Genomic DNA, 17,290 nt, shown 5'->3' with positions numbered 1-17,290 from the left:
ACGTCTTTGGCCGCCATTTTGTTTGTTATTTCGCGCGCTTGCGAAAAAGCCTGGGTACAAGCAAAACCATCGACCAATTAGACAAAAGTCTCCTTTGTTTTTCCGGTCTCCTGGGGTCCACAAGTAGTACTCTGATTGGTCTAGCTCAGCAACCCGTTTTTTGGGTAATTGGCGCCAATCAAGAATAAAGAGTCGTTCGTCCCGCGCGCCATCTACATGAGACGAAGGACTTTTGAAAGTCTATGCGATTGAGTATTCCACAGTGTCTACAATGGTTGAGTTTCGAGGTTTCTTGTTACCGAAAGAAGAAAAGGCTAGTAAGGACGAAGCTGCCTCTGACTCGGACAGTGAAAATGACAACGATGATGATGTCCGAAATCCAGATTATCATGACATCATGCGGCTGTCTGCAGGGAGATGCCAGTACTTAACCAGCACGAAAATGCGGTGTTCATCCGAGAAAATGCAGGAAGTGGAGTATAAGAACGGACGCTTTATAGTCTCTCAGGGCGAGAAAACTATTCGTGCTCGATTTGATAGCATGTTTTCCTCTCCATGGTGGATGGTAGAGTTAGTTGAGATCGCAGCGAGTTCCAAAACGCAGCGAAAAGTGGCTGTTCCTTCCTACAGTATTCGAGTTGATGATGGCGTCGATGCGAATTTGGTTTCGTTGTTTCTGACGAAAGGGTGCTCTGTAAATGAAGAGCACGTATCAGCTTTCTTAGACTTCGCCCAAAGCAGAAACATACGGCTGACGTTCTTGGATCTGCTGAAGAACTTACAAGACTTCGGGAGTAGCGGTGAAGTCAACAGTGACATTTGTAAACAAATTCAAACAAGTTTGCATAGTTCACGTGAGTGCGATTGTCCAATTGACCGAATGCATAAGTGGCGGCCAAAAATGTATTCTTTTGTTAATGAGCTAATGAGACTCTCCCTCAACCTTTCTTTTGTATTTTGTCCATGCAAACGAGGCTAGTGAGGCTAATTAGCACAGAAACAAAAGAACGTTTTTTTGGCCGCCATTTATGCATTCAGTCAATAATAATTAATAATAACTACAGTAAAATGCCGCGAAGAAGAACCAAGGGTTTAAGAACCTGCTGGCAAAAATTTGTCATTTTAATACTCCAAAATATAAGAACCAGTTTAGCCAAGAAAAATCAACAGGTTCTTATATGTGGGGTTAGACTACATTTTCATAAACATCTTGGCCAAAAGTCTGGCTTTAATATGGTTATTCAGAGCTTCGTTCATATATAATAAATGTATAATGTATACTATCATTGTTGAAAAATGCATATCTTCTGGCTGTTAACCTAGTTTAGTTAGATTTTTGGTAAATAAATGCCTATTATGACGGACAAATACCATTTATAGCAATTTCTTGTAATCAACAACAGTATCCTTCTTCATAAAAATTAAGAACCTAATTAAGAACCTATTTAGCCTAAACCTCCACTAAGTACTCCAAACTATAAGAATCTATTTTGCCAAACATCAAAAAATGTAGGTTTTTCTTCGCAGCGTTTTACTGTAGTCCTAAGTAGTAATCATGGATTTAGTAAAGTGTGTTAGTTGTCTAGTAAAATAATATTTTTTATTGTACTGATTGCCCAGAAATATTTAGGGAAAGTGGATGTGTTGGGTGCTTTATGACAGTACACAGAGAGGACTTGAATCTCCTGTGAAAAGCAGCTGAGTTGACAAATCACAACTTGGCATCCTTGCCGGCCCGAATTGCCATGCGGGGGCGGATTGGCAGTGTCTGTTTCCTATAAAACACACCACTTCACAGCTTTCTGATGTTCTGATAAGTAGCTTTAGTCATATTTGCAAATGATACTTCAAATAAATCAACACAACTTCAATTACCGCGGTAACTTATTCACGGCGCCCGCTGAATTCCGGCCATGTCACTTTCGATTTTGCAATTTACTTGAACGTAGCAAAAATCTCCTAAAATTTTTGTCGCTGATCGTAACTTTTTATATTCTATATTCACGGTTCAAAATTATTGTTGTTTTCATGTCGTAAATATTTCATTCTCGATCGGTATTTTACTCTGTCTAACGCCAGACGATTTTACTCGTCAATGGGGAACCCCAGGAGAAAATGGATTAAACAAACTCTGAGGAAACCTCACTTGCCATCACATCCCTTCTCAGGAGTACACTCTTCTGAACAACCAAACTCCAAGGTGTATCACTCATTGGTCCAAACCATCATAATGTATGGTTTGTGCTCTCGATGACTAGAGTCTTGTTGAAATAAGTGCTTATTAAGCCTTTTCAAACTTCTTATTACTAGCCACAGGAAAAGCCTTCCTGGTACCTGAGTGGACAAAAGTTGCCCATCGTTTATTTCCTTGCCATGTAAGAACATTGCTTTCATCTGTTGATCTCGGCGTGCTTAGAGGCATGGAGAAAGCACTGAAAGATGAGCCATGGATATTTGGTTTTCAGTGCATCATTAAGGAAAGATATGGAATATTAGGCTGTGAGGTGAAGATACCATCATTTGTCAATTGCAACCTCATGGAAAAGATGCCAGTGATGAACCGTGATGCTCTGTACATTTATAATGCTTTGTGCGAAGTTACGTACAGGTGTGGCCATACTTATTTTCCTTTGGAGGAGTTGAAGAATACAAAGTATTTGAAGCCTTTTACGCCTTTTACTTCCTGGGATGAAAGCCTTGATTATCTCAAGGAGATAAATGCTGTGAAGACCGACAGTGATAACTATGGGAAGCCGTCTTCTCTCTTTTTACCCAGCATTCGAAACTATGAGCAAACTATTGTGAGAACCATTAGCAAAATGATGAAAGGGCACCCATGGGTCAGGGGTGTGGAGATTGACGAGAAGGTGAGTTTTTGTATGAGAGAGTGGCCATCTGTTAATAAGCAAGATGTGGCTTCAAGTTGATTTTTTTTGCATATTTCTCATATTAAGAACTCAACTATTATACGCTTCACTACATTACATCAATGCTAATGTTAAACTTAATTACAAAGACATTGCTGTAAGCGTTTTTTTTTAAAACCACTTTCACAGTTGTCTTTTTGTAAGAGTGTTGGTTCCCTTTAAAAACACTCTTTTGCGGGATGTCCTTTTGCAGAAAGACCAGCAAATCGTGCAAGAATATATACATTGTATCATATTTGTGTATGGGCAATGCCCCGACTTTTGACTACATTAAGGTGGCTCAAACCAGCTTCAACACTTTCAAGAGACCTTGTTACTGGGTTGCCTATGGGCAAACCCAGTCGAGGTCTGCGTTTAGTTTGTTTGTTTTATTATTTTTATTTTATTTTATTTTATTTATTTATTTTTTTTCCCGTGTCGGTAAAAGTCTTGCCTGTCACTCCCCTGGTAAGTGGTATCTTTGTCCATAGAGCCTTCTGCGCGTATTTTCTTAGGATCGAGAGGGTAGAGGAACTGCGTAGATTTCTCTGGTGGACACAGTAGAATCATTAACTTGCCTGCAATGGCGTCGAAAGTCATGCAACGCGAATGGCGTTTTAGTGGATCCTTAAACAAAATATACCCTTATGGAGCTCAATAATGGAAAGTCAGTTGGATAAACTAGGCATGAATCTCAAAAGCGACGAGTACTGGATTTCGACAACAATCTATCGCCCGTCGAGACGAAATCAAAGTGAGCAGTATTTACCTGAAGTACATGGTAATTTGACACAATTGAGTTTCTTGTCTTCACGGCACGCAATGAAATAGGAAGAGGTTTTCGCCTCTAAGAGCAAATATGTCGCTGGAAAAGGATTCTGTGGAATTTTCTGCCTTTGTAAATTATAATATCATGTTGTGTATTGAATTTTCGAGCTTAAGGTTGAAATGTGATATGGGAGAAGTTTTTTAGTATTGCTCTGTAAGCAGGAAGGGTTCACAGGCCTGTTGGAAGCGTGCTTGAGTTTCAACAAAATGAGCCCCAAAATCAGTGAAAACTTGTGACGCAGATGAATAATAAAGTAGCTGCTATTTCCAAAATGATGGAATTACCTGGTGATAATAAGGTCGTACGCGTCTTGGAGAGTAAATTTTGACTTTGCATAAACAAGAGTTGGGCGATTGTGATCTTTGTTTTGACTTCGCTCATTTCATTGTCAAACTTTATAACACTTGACAGAAAAAGAAACTTACAAAAACCCAGTATCTTGCCATCATTTGACATAGATGCTTCACTGTTTGGCGAGTAAACATGCCGCGGTAACTTAATCACAGTGCCTGCTGAATTCCGGCCATGTCACTTTCGATTTTGCAATTTACTCGAACGTAGCAAAAATCTCCTAAAATTTTTGTCGCTGATCGTAACTTTTTATATTCTATATTCACGGTTCAAAATTATTGTTGTTTTCATGTCGTAAATATTTCATTCTCGATCGACCGTCCCGGAAACTTCCTTCTGCTCTTTCTAAAAACTGTGTATCAATAGTTATTTGCTTTTTCATCAATATTTGTTTTGCATAAAGCAAGCTAACAAAATCTGTACCTTGCTGGGTTCGCATTTGTTAGCGTTAATAGTATTTTCGGTCAGATGCTTGTGTTTTTTATGAGGGGTTCATTGTTTTGGTCTCCCATCCTAACACTAACCCTGTGGAACAGGGTTTGACTTCAGTGAAGTTTAGTATTACAAAGCTGTCAGATGCTCAGAGGGCACACTTGTGATGCAAGGAAGTTGTGAGGGAACTTGAAAATTATCAACATGTCAGCCCAGAAGCCGATGTTTCTCGTTTCTCTTTTATTTGTTATTCTTCAGAGACTGGAATGCTGCATTTCAATACCACACAATTCAGTGCCTTCTGATTTTCTGTAGCACGTACCACAGGCAACCCAGTGTATGCTTCACGGAAGCATCTCGTTATTAGAAGGATTGACACTACAACACTTTATTCACATAACAGCAATGTTGTGGTACAATGTGAAACGTCAATTATTGCTGAACAAGATGCAGTCATTTTTGTGACGTAACAAGATACCATGGCAACAGGAAAACCTTGCAAAAACACCCCATATTTTGGCTTTAGCTGCTCATATTTGAAAAACTAACTGGGTGACCCCAATTTTTTATTGCACAAAAGTGATCAGCAGGCCAAGATGAAACTCTGCAAAGTTTCAAAAATCTGTGGAGCGGATTCAGAGCTACCTTAAATTTTCAACTATTTAAAGTGGCTCTGAATCCACTCCACAGATTTTTTTTAAACTTTGCAGAAAGTTTTGTTCTGGCATGCTTATTACATTTCAGAAATAAAAAATCGGGGTCACTGAGTTCGTTTTTGAGATATGAGCAGCTAAAGCCAAAATATGGGGTGTTTTTGCAGGGCTTTCCTGTTGCCACAGTAACTTTTTAACGTGTTTGATATGGTACCATAACATTGCTGTTAAGTGATTAAGTGTTGTAGTGTCAATCCTTCTAATAAGAACATTTCTTTCAAGTGTTGAAACTGGTTAGAGCCACCTTAAACCAATAGTACGGTACTTTTCTTAGTTAACCAGTTTCAGCACTTGGACTCCTTCAATTTGACTACTGTCAGCAGGTATTTTAATTTAGAAGATTATGTCCAAGTCAACCACTCATGCTGAATTATGTCCAACTTAATTGTGTGAGATGGGGCCTACAGTTTGTAGTTGCAGATAATCCAGATTGTGTCCTGCAACACACACTTTTTTTTTGGACGCACAATATAGAGCAAAGGGTCCAATTGAACGCTGAAAAAAATCGGATGTTTAGGCAGCGCAAATGGTATATTTCACAACGACATTGAAAAGTTCCATTTCTCACTACAGAGAAATGGTTGGGTTCCTCAAATTTCAAGGTAAGATGTTATTTTCGGATTTTTGTAGTCAAATGATTTCATTTTGTCAACGATTATTTCCAGCTTGAGGAGTAAGTTCTTGCGTGACATTATCTGAGCTGTTTTTTAGGTGAGACAGTCAGCGACACTTTCAATCAGTCGAGTTCAGTTTGTTGCATGCTTTCCAAGTGAATTTCAAGCATTGGTTTGTTTATCATGAGCGAAATGGCAGAGAATCCATTGGCAAAGTATGTTAAATTTTTGTTTTGTGTGACCATACCCTGTTGATACTTATTCTGGGCATGCTCGTGTTTCAGATGAATTCAACTTGAAACCGAAGCTATGTTTTGAATTCAGGGTCCTCTGCACAATTTGTGCACTGCCATTGCTAAAGTAAAGTTGTTTGTCATCTGCATGAGCCGATAGTTTAGCTTTCTAAATTGTATTGGTGAACAGATTGTTTAAGATGATATTGAAAAGCTGGGTCCTGGCACAGATCCTTGTGGAATGCCTGACATCAGCTTCCCACGGCATGGGCGAGTATTGTCAAGCCTAACACATACCGGTAGTTTAATTTTAAAAATGTTATTGCAAAATATACTGTTAATTGTAAAAGAATCGTTGCTTGTGTAATATTTCCTTGCTTAATTTCCCTTCAACATAGTAGTTGTTGCATGGACTTAGTACATGATCAGAGTGGCTGAGTGACCTTTTCTGTCACTTGTCCCAGGTCTTCCACCTAATAATCACCTACAGTTGCAAAGTGGTTACTACTGGGAAACCATTGCAAAAAAAGACATGCACAATTTATTTAAACTAGGAGTAAGATTAACAGAGTGAGTTCGACTGGCTTTTAGCCACTGAGGAAGTGCAAAAGTGTTAAAGTATATGTATTTTCTTGTGATCCATGGATAGGACCCCTATAATCATCACTTTCATATCTTGTTCTATAATTCTACAACGAAAGGACATAAATGCTATGAATGACTGTTCTAGGGAGAATGGTAGGTTTATTTTGTAACCACAAGCTCTACCGGTAATTATTTTGTTTGAGGTAACATCAATCAATTGACTACTGAGTTTGTGTTTCCTTTGATTCCTGATAGCATGACCATGAAACATTAAGTACAGTGTACAATCCCTGAATTGCTGATTGAATTATTCACCAGGATTCACATACACTTCCCTAAGACTCTGACAAAGCAATTTAAAAAATATGACAGCTCAGCTCAAAAGCAGAATAAAGGGCAATTTTATTTACCAGGAAAAGGCTTCAATTCAATGAAAGGGAAGGGTGCCAGAGGTTATACCTATCGAGGGTATCCGCCCGCAGCCAGATGTAAATGGCATGACCATGAAACAGTCAAGTAAACTGTACAAACCCAGAATTGCTGTTTGAAAATATTACATGACTGTATATTCACCAGGATTCACATACACTTCCCTAAGACTCTGACGAAGCAAATTTAAAAGCATAACAGTTCAGCTCAGAGCAGAATAAAAGGTGATTTTACCTACCAGGAAAAGGCTTAATAATAATAATAATAATAATAATAATGATAATAATAATAATGATAATAATAATAATAATGATAATAATAATAATAATAATAATAATAATAATGATAATAATAATAATAATGATAATAATAATAATAATAACAACTAGGAGTTTCAGTGAGAAAGTGAGTGCTGGCGTGGAAACTGGGAGCAGTGACTGGTATTTTTTTTTTAAAAACCGGTGCAAATATTTGAAGAAAGACGATCTACTGGAAATGTGCGTGAAAGTATTTAAAAAGCAAAGAAAGGTGTGCATATCTTAAGCATGTGTCGCAGACGTTACTATTTTATAAGCAAAGGGATAATTTCAAAACAATGTCACTTCATTCTTTCAATTTAAACTTCTGTTCTCAAATTTCTGGCCCCTTTTCAGCAAAAGAGTATCTTTTTGGGAAATGCTGAGCATAGTTGAACAAATGTCAATTTAATTTTATTGTCGTGCTTGAGAATAGACTGGGAACAGTCTCTTATTTTTCAATGACACAGTTGAGCGCGCGATTGCGTGACACGCCCCGTTTTCACCACTAATTTGCATAAAATAATAATTTCACTTGTCGTGCGTGGCTCTGAGGAAATAAGGACAACTGCTTGTGGTCTAGCTCAGGAACTGATTTTCTCTTCACTCAACAGTTGAAGAAGTTGAAGAACAATTTGACTCGGTGATCAAAGAAAGAACATATACGGTTGAATGATGATCAATGACAACCCACTGGAAAAGTATGCGACTCGAAGGCTGTGACTGTAGGATTCCCTTCTACGACGTGTACGTGACGTTATTTCGGGTATCAATACCCCGGATAATAGACATGACCCACCACAATCGACTGCACATGCTTCCGATCTTACATTCAAATTGTGATTTTTTTGGCTAATGTCAAGAATAATATGCTGCCCCTCGCTAAAGCTCACCAGCAATAATTATAGCAACTTTATTCATGTACCTAATTCAATGAAAGGGAAGGATACAGTGTACCAGAAGTTATACCTATCGAGGGTATCCTCCCGCAGCTGAATATAATTGACTGAGAGCCGATTTTGATGAGGGAGGAAAACTGGAGTACCCAGAGAAAAACCCTCAGAGTTAGATTGAGATCAACTGAAACTCGGCCCACATACAAACCAAGACTAGGGCTAAACCCGGGTCACAGAGCTCGGAGGTGTGGTTGATAACCCCTAAACCACCCCAACTCCAAACCAAAAACTTGCCTCAGAAATTACCAAAGACCACAATGTTCAAACAGAATGTGAACAGGAGGCTCAACATTACAGCAGTTATCACTCACAGCCACCCCTCAACAGCTTTTTTTCATATTCCAAAAGTAAAATTTAGGTGGATGTCAATCAAGTGTTTCCATGAAGAATTCAACTGCCGCCAAGAGAACAACACTATTATCGTGGAAACATATGATTGATGTCCACCTAAATTTTACTTTTGGAATATGAAAAATGTTGTTGAGGGGCATGTGTGACTGATAACTGCTGTAAAGTGAGGCAAATGTGTGTCAAACCTTGCAGCCTGGTGTCCATCCCATCTGAAGCAAGGCAAATGTGTCCAAACGCAACTCAATTTGTTTTTGAACAGCACAGGACACCAGCAAATCTCCTCACTTCAAATGGAGAAATCATGCCCCTTTTTTTAAGAAGTCCTTGTAATCTGGTCTGATGTCTTTTTCAAAGAAACTTCAACATCTAACAAACATCCTATGTCATCCAAATTTCTATCACTTAATTCTTTTTCAAAACAAATTATGGCCAAGCTTTATAGAATGGTGTTGGCAATCAAGTGAGAAGTATCTTATAGTATTTTTAAATTTTAATCTGTCATGTCTATTTTTGTAGTTCTAAATAAATTATTTTAATTGCGATTGAGGGTTACTAGTTCATGAATGTTTACTGTCATGTGTTGCCCTCATTAAATAAAGTTGCTACTACTACTTCTACTACTATTACCACCACCACCACTACACACCACATATGAAAACTTCTTTGTAAAATTCTTAAAAGTGCCAAAATCATCAAAACTTGTTTATAAGAAGCTTGTTTCAAACAAAAGTGAACAACCAAGCGTAAGAAAAATGGCATAAAGATACAAGCGTTGTATTTAAAAATCATTCCACTTGTAAGTAAGCGAAATTAGGTGATATATAATTTTTCAGACACCATGCAATTGCTCTTAATGGTTTAGAGGTGGTGCCAATTAATTTTCAGCTTTTCAACATCAATAAACATTGACTAAATAAGGTTCCAGGATCAAACCAATGCTTTTAATTAAAATGTAACTTTATTTTGAGTGGGAGTAAAAAATTCTGGAAACTGCATTGATTTACCGGTATGTAACTAATTTTGTATTTTTTGAGGGAGTTTCTTCTTGGAAATATTTGAATGTTAGTTATACCATGTGTATTTCGAAAAGAAGTGCATACCATACACATGTGAATACCCTATTCATTAAGAATTTTTAGTTAACATGGAACCAATGATATTATGAATGCAACAGTGAAAATGTTTCAACCTTTCAACCGTGTCAACAGCCTAAAACAATGGTTCTTATCTGCACAAGACCTAATCACTGTGATGCTTTTAATGCCTGTGAGAATGAAAATGGCTAGTCTGCGTGTACCGGCGCGGGTCCGTGTGGAAAACAACCCATTTGGTTTGAACAAGTGTGTTTATTTTGACGTCTCGCTGAGCTCTTCGCTCACACCTTACACCTTTAATACACCTGTCAAACTGAACGACAGGGCAAAATTTTACACAAATGTAAAACAGGAGGACAGGAAAAACAAAACGAAACACTTATGCCTTTCCGGGCTTTACAACACGGACCGCATGGTCTAAAACTAATTGCGCAAGCGCAAAAACTAAAACGAGCCTGAGTTGTCACGCAACGTGACATTGTAAGCCTAGCGGCGTGCTAGGGCCGCTACACTGCGTCTTGAGCAGGCTGGCGTTAGCCATGGATATGGACTCCACTTAGGCTCTGCAGGGCATTGCACTACACTTAACAATCTGTTGCGCACTGATAGATTTGTGACATTTAAGTACTTGTGACTGTAGTGGTTTTGTTCAATTATGTATTTATCATAACCATATATATTATATATATGTTAGTATTACTATGTAAGCCTCTGACTCCTCTTGTAATTAGCAATATGCTACTAAAAGAGTGAATAAACATATTATTAATTAGTATAAATTCTCTGTCCATTTTTCAGGCCTTTGGTGGTGATCAAGACCAGCTTAAGGCAGCAAAAATGATGACCACAAAACCGGTTGTTGTGGTATCTGGAAAAGGTGGCTGTGGGAAGACCCATGTTGTGTCAAAGGTTTTATCACAGATGTTAAAGCTGAAAATACCTCAGTTTGCAGCTGCCTGTGAATCCCATACCAAACAAGATGAAGAACCCATGGGTGGCGTTTCTCAAAGCTTTTCTGGTGTGTCTCAAATGGATTTTCAAGGCTGTGCAAGCCCCATTCGTAGTTCTACCATTAATTCAGTTCTTGAAACACCACCAAGAGTTGAGAAATTCCCAAAGTATTCTGATCAGCTTCCAGAGGATGAAAGTGGGACTAGTGACCCTGGTGGTGATGAAGTTTTACTAACAGCCCCAACCGGGAAAGCAGCCAGTATCTTAGGGAAACGAATTTGCTTTCAAGCCTATACGTTACATTCAGTCATCTTTAGTTACCTAAAATGGATCGAGGCAAAGAAATGTAGCGAAAGTCATTCTACTTGGAAATTTTCAGACGTCAAACTTCTTGTTTGTGATGAAAGTTCTCTTATATCCTTGAGAACATTCGCTACTCTACTGAACATTCTCACAATGAATAGTTCACTGCAGCAAATTATATTGTTGGGTGACAAACACCAGTTGCCGTCAATTGAACCTGGAAACCTACTGGCTGATGTTTTTAATGCCCTTTTGAATCATGGCTCCAGTGTCACATTGAGAACCAACCATAGAAGTGAATCTCAGCTAATTGTGGAAAATGCTGAAAAAATATCCAGACAGCAGATGCCATTCTTCCCACCTAAACCCCTAAGCGGATTCATGAGGCTTGGCTACCAAGCAAAGCAAAGTGAAAGCGGTGTTGATTTTTCTCACATAGCTCTAAACCAAGTGGTGAAAGACTTGTTAGAAAACAAAATACCATCTGTCTCATTGCCAGAGCCGGAGAGGTCTCAGTTTATTGCCTTTCGTCACGACGACTGTTCAGAGATCAACGAGTTATGTTCTCGCATTTATAACCAACATCCCTTAAAGAACGATAAAGGGAAAGTGGATTTTCAAGTGGGTGATAAGGTGTGTGTGAAAAAGAATGTTGAGTGCTTTGATATCCATGGCAAAGAGGAGGTGAAATTGAATAATGGAGAGATTTTCTTCATAAGGAAAATCATTGAAGAAAAGGATAACCATAACAAGAAAACAACATACTTTGATCTTGCTAATACAGAAAAGATTATGACGATTGATGCAAAGATGTTAAAGAAGGCAAAGCTCCGCCACGCATGGGCAAGAACAATACATACATTTCAGGTTTGTGCTAGACATCCGTGCAGCCATTTTGCAGGGTTCCTCTTTTGTGGAAGACTAAAAAAACAACAATAGTATGTAAGCTGTCTAGCCTTCATTTGACTCAAGCCTTGTTTTTTTCTCTAATAGGGCTCCGAGATTGACACCGTAGTGTATGTTGTTGGGAGACCCGGATTTTACCAAACTTGCCAGCATGTTTACACGGCTGTGACACGTGGTGTACGACAAGTTATCATAATTAGCAACCCTGGCCACTTGGAGGAAGTCGTCAAAAGAAAGCCATTCCCTCGGAAAACAAGGCTGCAGCAATATCTTGCTGATGATTTGCTAAAGCCTGTTACTTGTACGGAAGACAAAGATATCTCCGAAAGTGCGAGCTTCGCAAATGATGAAAAAAGTGGTTTTCACAGAAGGGAAGATGATAGAGTGATTGGAAGCACTAACCAGGAGATTTGTCCACAGACGTCCTCGGGATATTTGACATTACCAACTCCGCCACAGACTCCAAGAAGTACTAAACGAAAAGCCACCAGTCCAGTAAGGGAACAACCCAACAGCACACCCACAAAACGTATACGGACAGCGCAGTATAACTCAAACTGCAAGGTATGCAAGGGTCCAGTTTATGCTGGAAGAGATGAGATAACCTACAATGGCCAAACAAAGTCTTGGGTGCACAAAAATTGTGTTTAGTGTAAGGAAGAAGTTTAAAAGCGGACAAACCCGCTGGAATTCTGCGAATCCTGCAATCTGATTGGCTCTGGGAGCTGGCGGAATCCTAGCCCTGGTTGGGTGAGCTTGTGTAATGACCTTAAATTTCCATTTTTCGACATCGAATCCGTCCGTTTACATACAGAAGTAAGTGTTTCAAAACAGAGTTTTATTAGACAAGAGGCGAGGAAACATAATTCAAATAACTCGCTTACTGCATTCGCTATCAAGCGCGGTGCGAGTCAACAATTTAAAAAGTGATTTCAGAGAGGGATACCCTGGTCCCAGAGGTTTTTCTTGAGCCGCAAGAGTTCCGCGAAGCAGTATAGTCGAGTCGCGAAGCGGCGAGAAGAGAAAAACCTCTGGTTACCTTGGACTTGAATCTCACTTTCATGCAGACGCAAGGGTCAGGATCTGACACTCAGGCTCGGATTGGTTGATATTTTTACAACCATGCAAATCGAGCTTGCTTGAGTGAGGCTCCAGCACTTGGCTACGTAGCCTGACTTCTGGCTGTTATACACAATTGTGGTCTCATTCACACAGAAGCCCTTCAAGCTAATCCTGCCAGGCCGACCACATGCTGGAAAGGTCAGACCACAGCACCGGGAACACTGTCCCCTACTCTTTTCGAATAGTGTGTGGGATCTTTAACGTCCCACAGAGTTAATGAACAAGGGTTGTGAGACGGGACCTCCGGCTTATCGTCCTTATCCGAGAAGACTAGAGAGTCTAACCATTTGCAGATGTAATTACAAAGGCAGCACTTTCTCCTCAGTTATTTAAAGACCCTGAGTGTTGGTCCGGCCGGAGTTGAACTCACGACCTCCCGCGTGACAGCCTGGTGCTCAACCAACTGAGCCACCGGTCAATATGATTGGTTCGTTTTTGATTGATATTACCGTGGGGACGCGTGATTGCTAAGTTGCCATTGGTCCCTTTTGCAATTATCAATTTGACGCGTTTGACAGGTGGCGTTTGAATGAAAGTGAGACACAAGTCCAAGGTAACCAGAGGTTTTTCTCTTCTCGCCGCTTCGCGACTCGTCTTCACCAATTCGCGAAACACCTCTGCCTGGGACCAGGGTAAGAGAGGGAGAGAGAGAGAGGAAAAAAGTATATGTTATTTACCAGCTAAGGGTCGGTCCAAGACCTCGGTCACAGATTTTCGCTATACGGACCTCCCAGCTGGCAAGTAACATATATACATCATCATATGAAGGTCTTTGAAAAATATTTAATATCAGCTGTAATCCCTGAGGTCAATCCTTGTGGTTGAACAAATTAAGTCGTAAGAATATAAACATAATGCTAGAATGAGGTAAAATTATAAGGGAGTGACGTTTTGTCAGCTAGTAAAAATAAAAACAGTTTTGTTTTAATATTTCTTTAGAATTGTGAAGTGATGAAGATAAATAGATTATTAAATGACAAATGATTTTCATTGCGCATCTATAACTGCGCGCGATTTCTTGCGTTTCACAAGTACGGTGACCCCCATTCTGAATTTGATTATTTTGATAAGAAGTAGTAATATCAGCAAAATTGTATGTCGAGCTTCGGAATTTTTTAAATGCGACTGTACGGGGGAAGCACAAATGTGTCTGACAAGTACTTATACAATAATCTCTCGTAGAGTACAGTGCTAATGAGTGTATTCAAGGAAAGCCATATTTGAATACAACTTGTCGGGAACACCTTATTTAAAGCTACACTCTCCCAGATATCACAGCCTACTATTCGTTTAAAAAAACGGCCTCAATAATTCAACGTTGGGTGTGATTTGCATTTTCGAGTTTCCAAAGGGGTCAAACCAGACGCAATCAGCGACATCGTGCCACCCTCCTCATCATCCCCTGTTACAGCAGAGTCTGAAATCTACAAAACGCCCCCCCGCCTGATCCACCCCCTTCAAGGGAACCACCTTAAGACCAAAGCAGATGAGTAGGTTCCAGGTGAAATCACGCAAGGAAAACGTAATGTTTGCGATGTTCGTACCCTTGTTGCGTTTTGCGCTTCACGGAGTGATCAAAGGAATCCATAGCGCGGGGACGTTCATTTGGGACAGTAAGTGGAGAAAAATGTTTGATTCAAAATAGAGGATAAGCGGAGTGTTTTTATTTTTTCTGTGAGGGGAGGATTTGCTCAGTTTCGGGTGAACTAAAAGCGTCCGAAAAAATTACTAAGGACGCATACTTTAGAAGCGTCAGGCTTCGTCTTCTGCAAAACTTCGAAAATACTAAAGCCTGGTATCCATATGATCGTCCGGATCGCCCCGATCCCGCCAGTCGTTCCAAACAATGTTCAGAGCCGATCGGGACGATTATATGGAAACACTACACAGGTAATCGCTGACGACCCGGGCGACTGAGACGACCTCGATCGCTTGGATAGAACTGAGTCAGGCTATCCGGACGATCGAGGTTAGCCTGCAGAGCAGGCGTTTTTTGGTAGGCGGACGCTTGTTCAAGGTCTAAAGTTCGTAATGGGCTGCCATTTTGAAAGCATGCATCCCGTAGAGGACTGTCCTCCCTCTCACTGAGGGCAATTTTTTTGACTGGCCTCAGGCCTCTGTTAGTCTTGTTATCCAAGATGTCGGCCAATAGTTCATACCAAAACAAAAATACGCCTGCTTTGCTGGCTAGATCGAGGTGGTCAGCCGCCCGGGTCGTCAGCAATCGCCTGGGTAGTGTTTTCATATAATCGTCCCGATCGCCTCTGAACTTTATTTGAAACGACTGGGGCGATCCGGACGATGATATGGAAACCAGGTTTAAGGAACACTTTTGACGCAGTTGTGAGAGGGCATCATCATGTATCGAGTTGTCGAAAGTAGAAAGATTTAGGATCTAAGAACATTTAAGATTTGCATACTTTCTAAGTTTAGGCAAACACGTAGAAACCGCCGTGACAGTTGTTTTTGAATAGCGTGACAATCATGTGGAAATAGTTGCTAAGTAACGTAAAGGATCATGGGATTGTAAAAACACGTGCGTTGAGAAATAGAAAATGATCTGTAGAAAGTTCCTGTTGATGTCATTAAACCGAAGAAAAGGACCTGGATTGTTATGTTGTGTGAGTTTAATTGGAGTCAGATAGTTATTTGATGTCTCGTGTTGGTATCTGAGCGTTTACGGAATCGAACACGAGTCGACGTTGGCAAGTTAACCATTTCATTCTATGTCGTCTACCCTACGGAAGTTATGGTCAAGAAATTTCGTACCATTTTCGTGGCCAATCCGAGTTCACAATCACTGCTGGACTGATTTTGTTCCTCGAACTCAAAGTTTCTAACTCTCTTTTGCGTCTTGTCGAAAGTGAGTGAGGACTCTGAGTACGAGCTTGCCACCACCCTTTTCCCGCGTGAAGCACAAGCCACGTGGATATGCTCTGTGTCCTGATTGGTTCTGACGATCGAGTGGTCTGTCAGTCATCAAGTAGGCTCGATATCCGCCGCTCACTCGAGTTCGGGTATCCGGAAGTGAGCGCTGGCTCATTTCCCGAAACAGCGGCTGGTAATCGAGCCTAGTCATCAAGGCGAGTCGCGCTGCTCGGAAAAGAAAGTGAGTTTCATTCAAACGTAAATGAATACATTTCCCACCAGGCCCCAGTTGCTCAAAGACCGGACAACTTTTTTCGGTCGACAAGTCACTATCCAGAGTATAAAATACACTCCGCGTTAAACGTTGGCCAAGAGTTTCGTCACACCTTTAACTGTAGGTGCTTGGAGTGTGCATAATTAGAGTTACGAGGGCAAATACTGAAATCTTTGCACAGATTGAAACTGAAGGATAGTGAGTTATCCATCGGATAAAGTTATCCGCCCTTTGAACGACTGAGGCAAGTTCTATTCCTTGCTGTTCAAGTTACTTGCCCCGAGACTTAAAAATATGCCGGCTTGATGTCATTGTCAGTATTTGAGATTTGTGCTACATGTTTTTGCATTCGGTGCTTGCTTGAACTGAAACAGGCGCATGCAACTGAATTGGAATTTAGAGAGATCATCGCAGTTAGACAGGCAACTTCAGCAGTTGCTCAGTTGGTAGAGCAGTGCAGCGCAATCGCACGGTTATTGATTCGAATTCCGTTCAAGTCTGGAGTCTTTACAGGGGCGTAGCTAGGATTTTTCAGCAAGGGGGGGGGGGGGGGGGTCACACTCTCTCACACCCAGGGTACTTACCGGTTTGCGATGTCAACATCCACTCTGTTCTTAGTGAAAGTGACAATTTTTCGGATAAGCAGTGAGTGCGGGCGGGAGGGACAAGCCTACAAAATAGCTGCAAAGATGAAGTAAGTTCCAAGTGACATAGATTACTCTGTTCCAGCATAGTTAATAGACGGGAATCGTTGTGAAACCTGACAACTTTCTTTGTTATAGGTTTTTGTTCTCTTTTTTGGCCTTGACCGTGCACAAGACACAATAGTTGTTTACTTCGTACTGAGGAACTCATCAATAGAAACGTGTTGGTTACGTAATTCATGCATAGTGTATGAGCTCAAAACAAAAGATTGTGCACGGTCGTGGACTTTCCAACCTAAATCTTGGCATCTTTGTTTACTCCTTTGATGTTTGCCGAGCTTCCAAACCAGTCCCCTCTATTAACTATGGTTCCAGTCTCACAGATATGGTTTGTATTATGTTGTTGACTGCCGCAAAAGGGTGGGGGGGGGGG

General features: G+C 40.4%; 1 protein-coding gene across 2 annotated transcripts; it reads left to right on the top strand.

Annotated features, from left to right (window-relative positions):
- Positions 1–246: 246 nt before the first annotated feature.
- Positions 247–15,673, top strand: LOC137996597 (DNA helicase B-like). 2 transcript variants are annotated; one of them, XM_068842072.1, is made up of 4 exons: positions 247–854; positions 2,311–2,867; positions 10,588–11,676; positions 12,037–15,673. In XM_068842072.1, the coding sequence occupies exons 1-4, from the start codon at positions 272–274 to the stop codon at positions 12,598–12,600; spliced, it is 2,793 nt and encodes a 930-aa protein (XP_068698173.1). In that variant the 5' UTR covers positions 247–271; the 3' UTR covers positions 12,601–15,673. The 2 variants fall into 2 exon arrangements, with proteins under 2 accessions (XP_068698173.1, XP_068698172.1); XM_068842071.1 differs by having other exon boundaries at positions 10,588–11,910.
- The last annotated feature ends 1,617 nt before the right edge of the window (positions 15,674–17,290 follow it).

This window comes from Montipora foliosa, chromosome 3, assembly GCF_036669935.1.
Source record: "Montipora foliosa isolate CH-2021 chromosome 3, ASM3666993v2, whole genome shotgun sequence".
Classification (NCBI taxonomy): domain Eukaryota; kingdom Metazoa; phylum Cnidaria; class Anthozoa; order Scleractinia; family Acroporidae; genus Montipora; species Montipora foliosa.
This window is presented reverse-complemented; position numbering and strand designations above follow the sequence as displayed.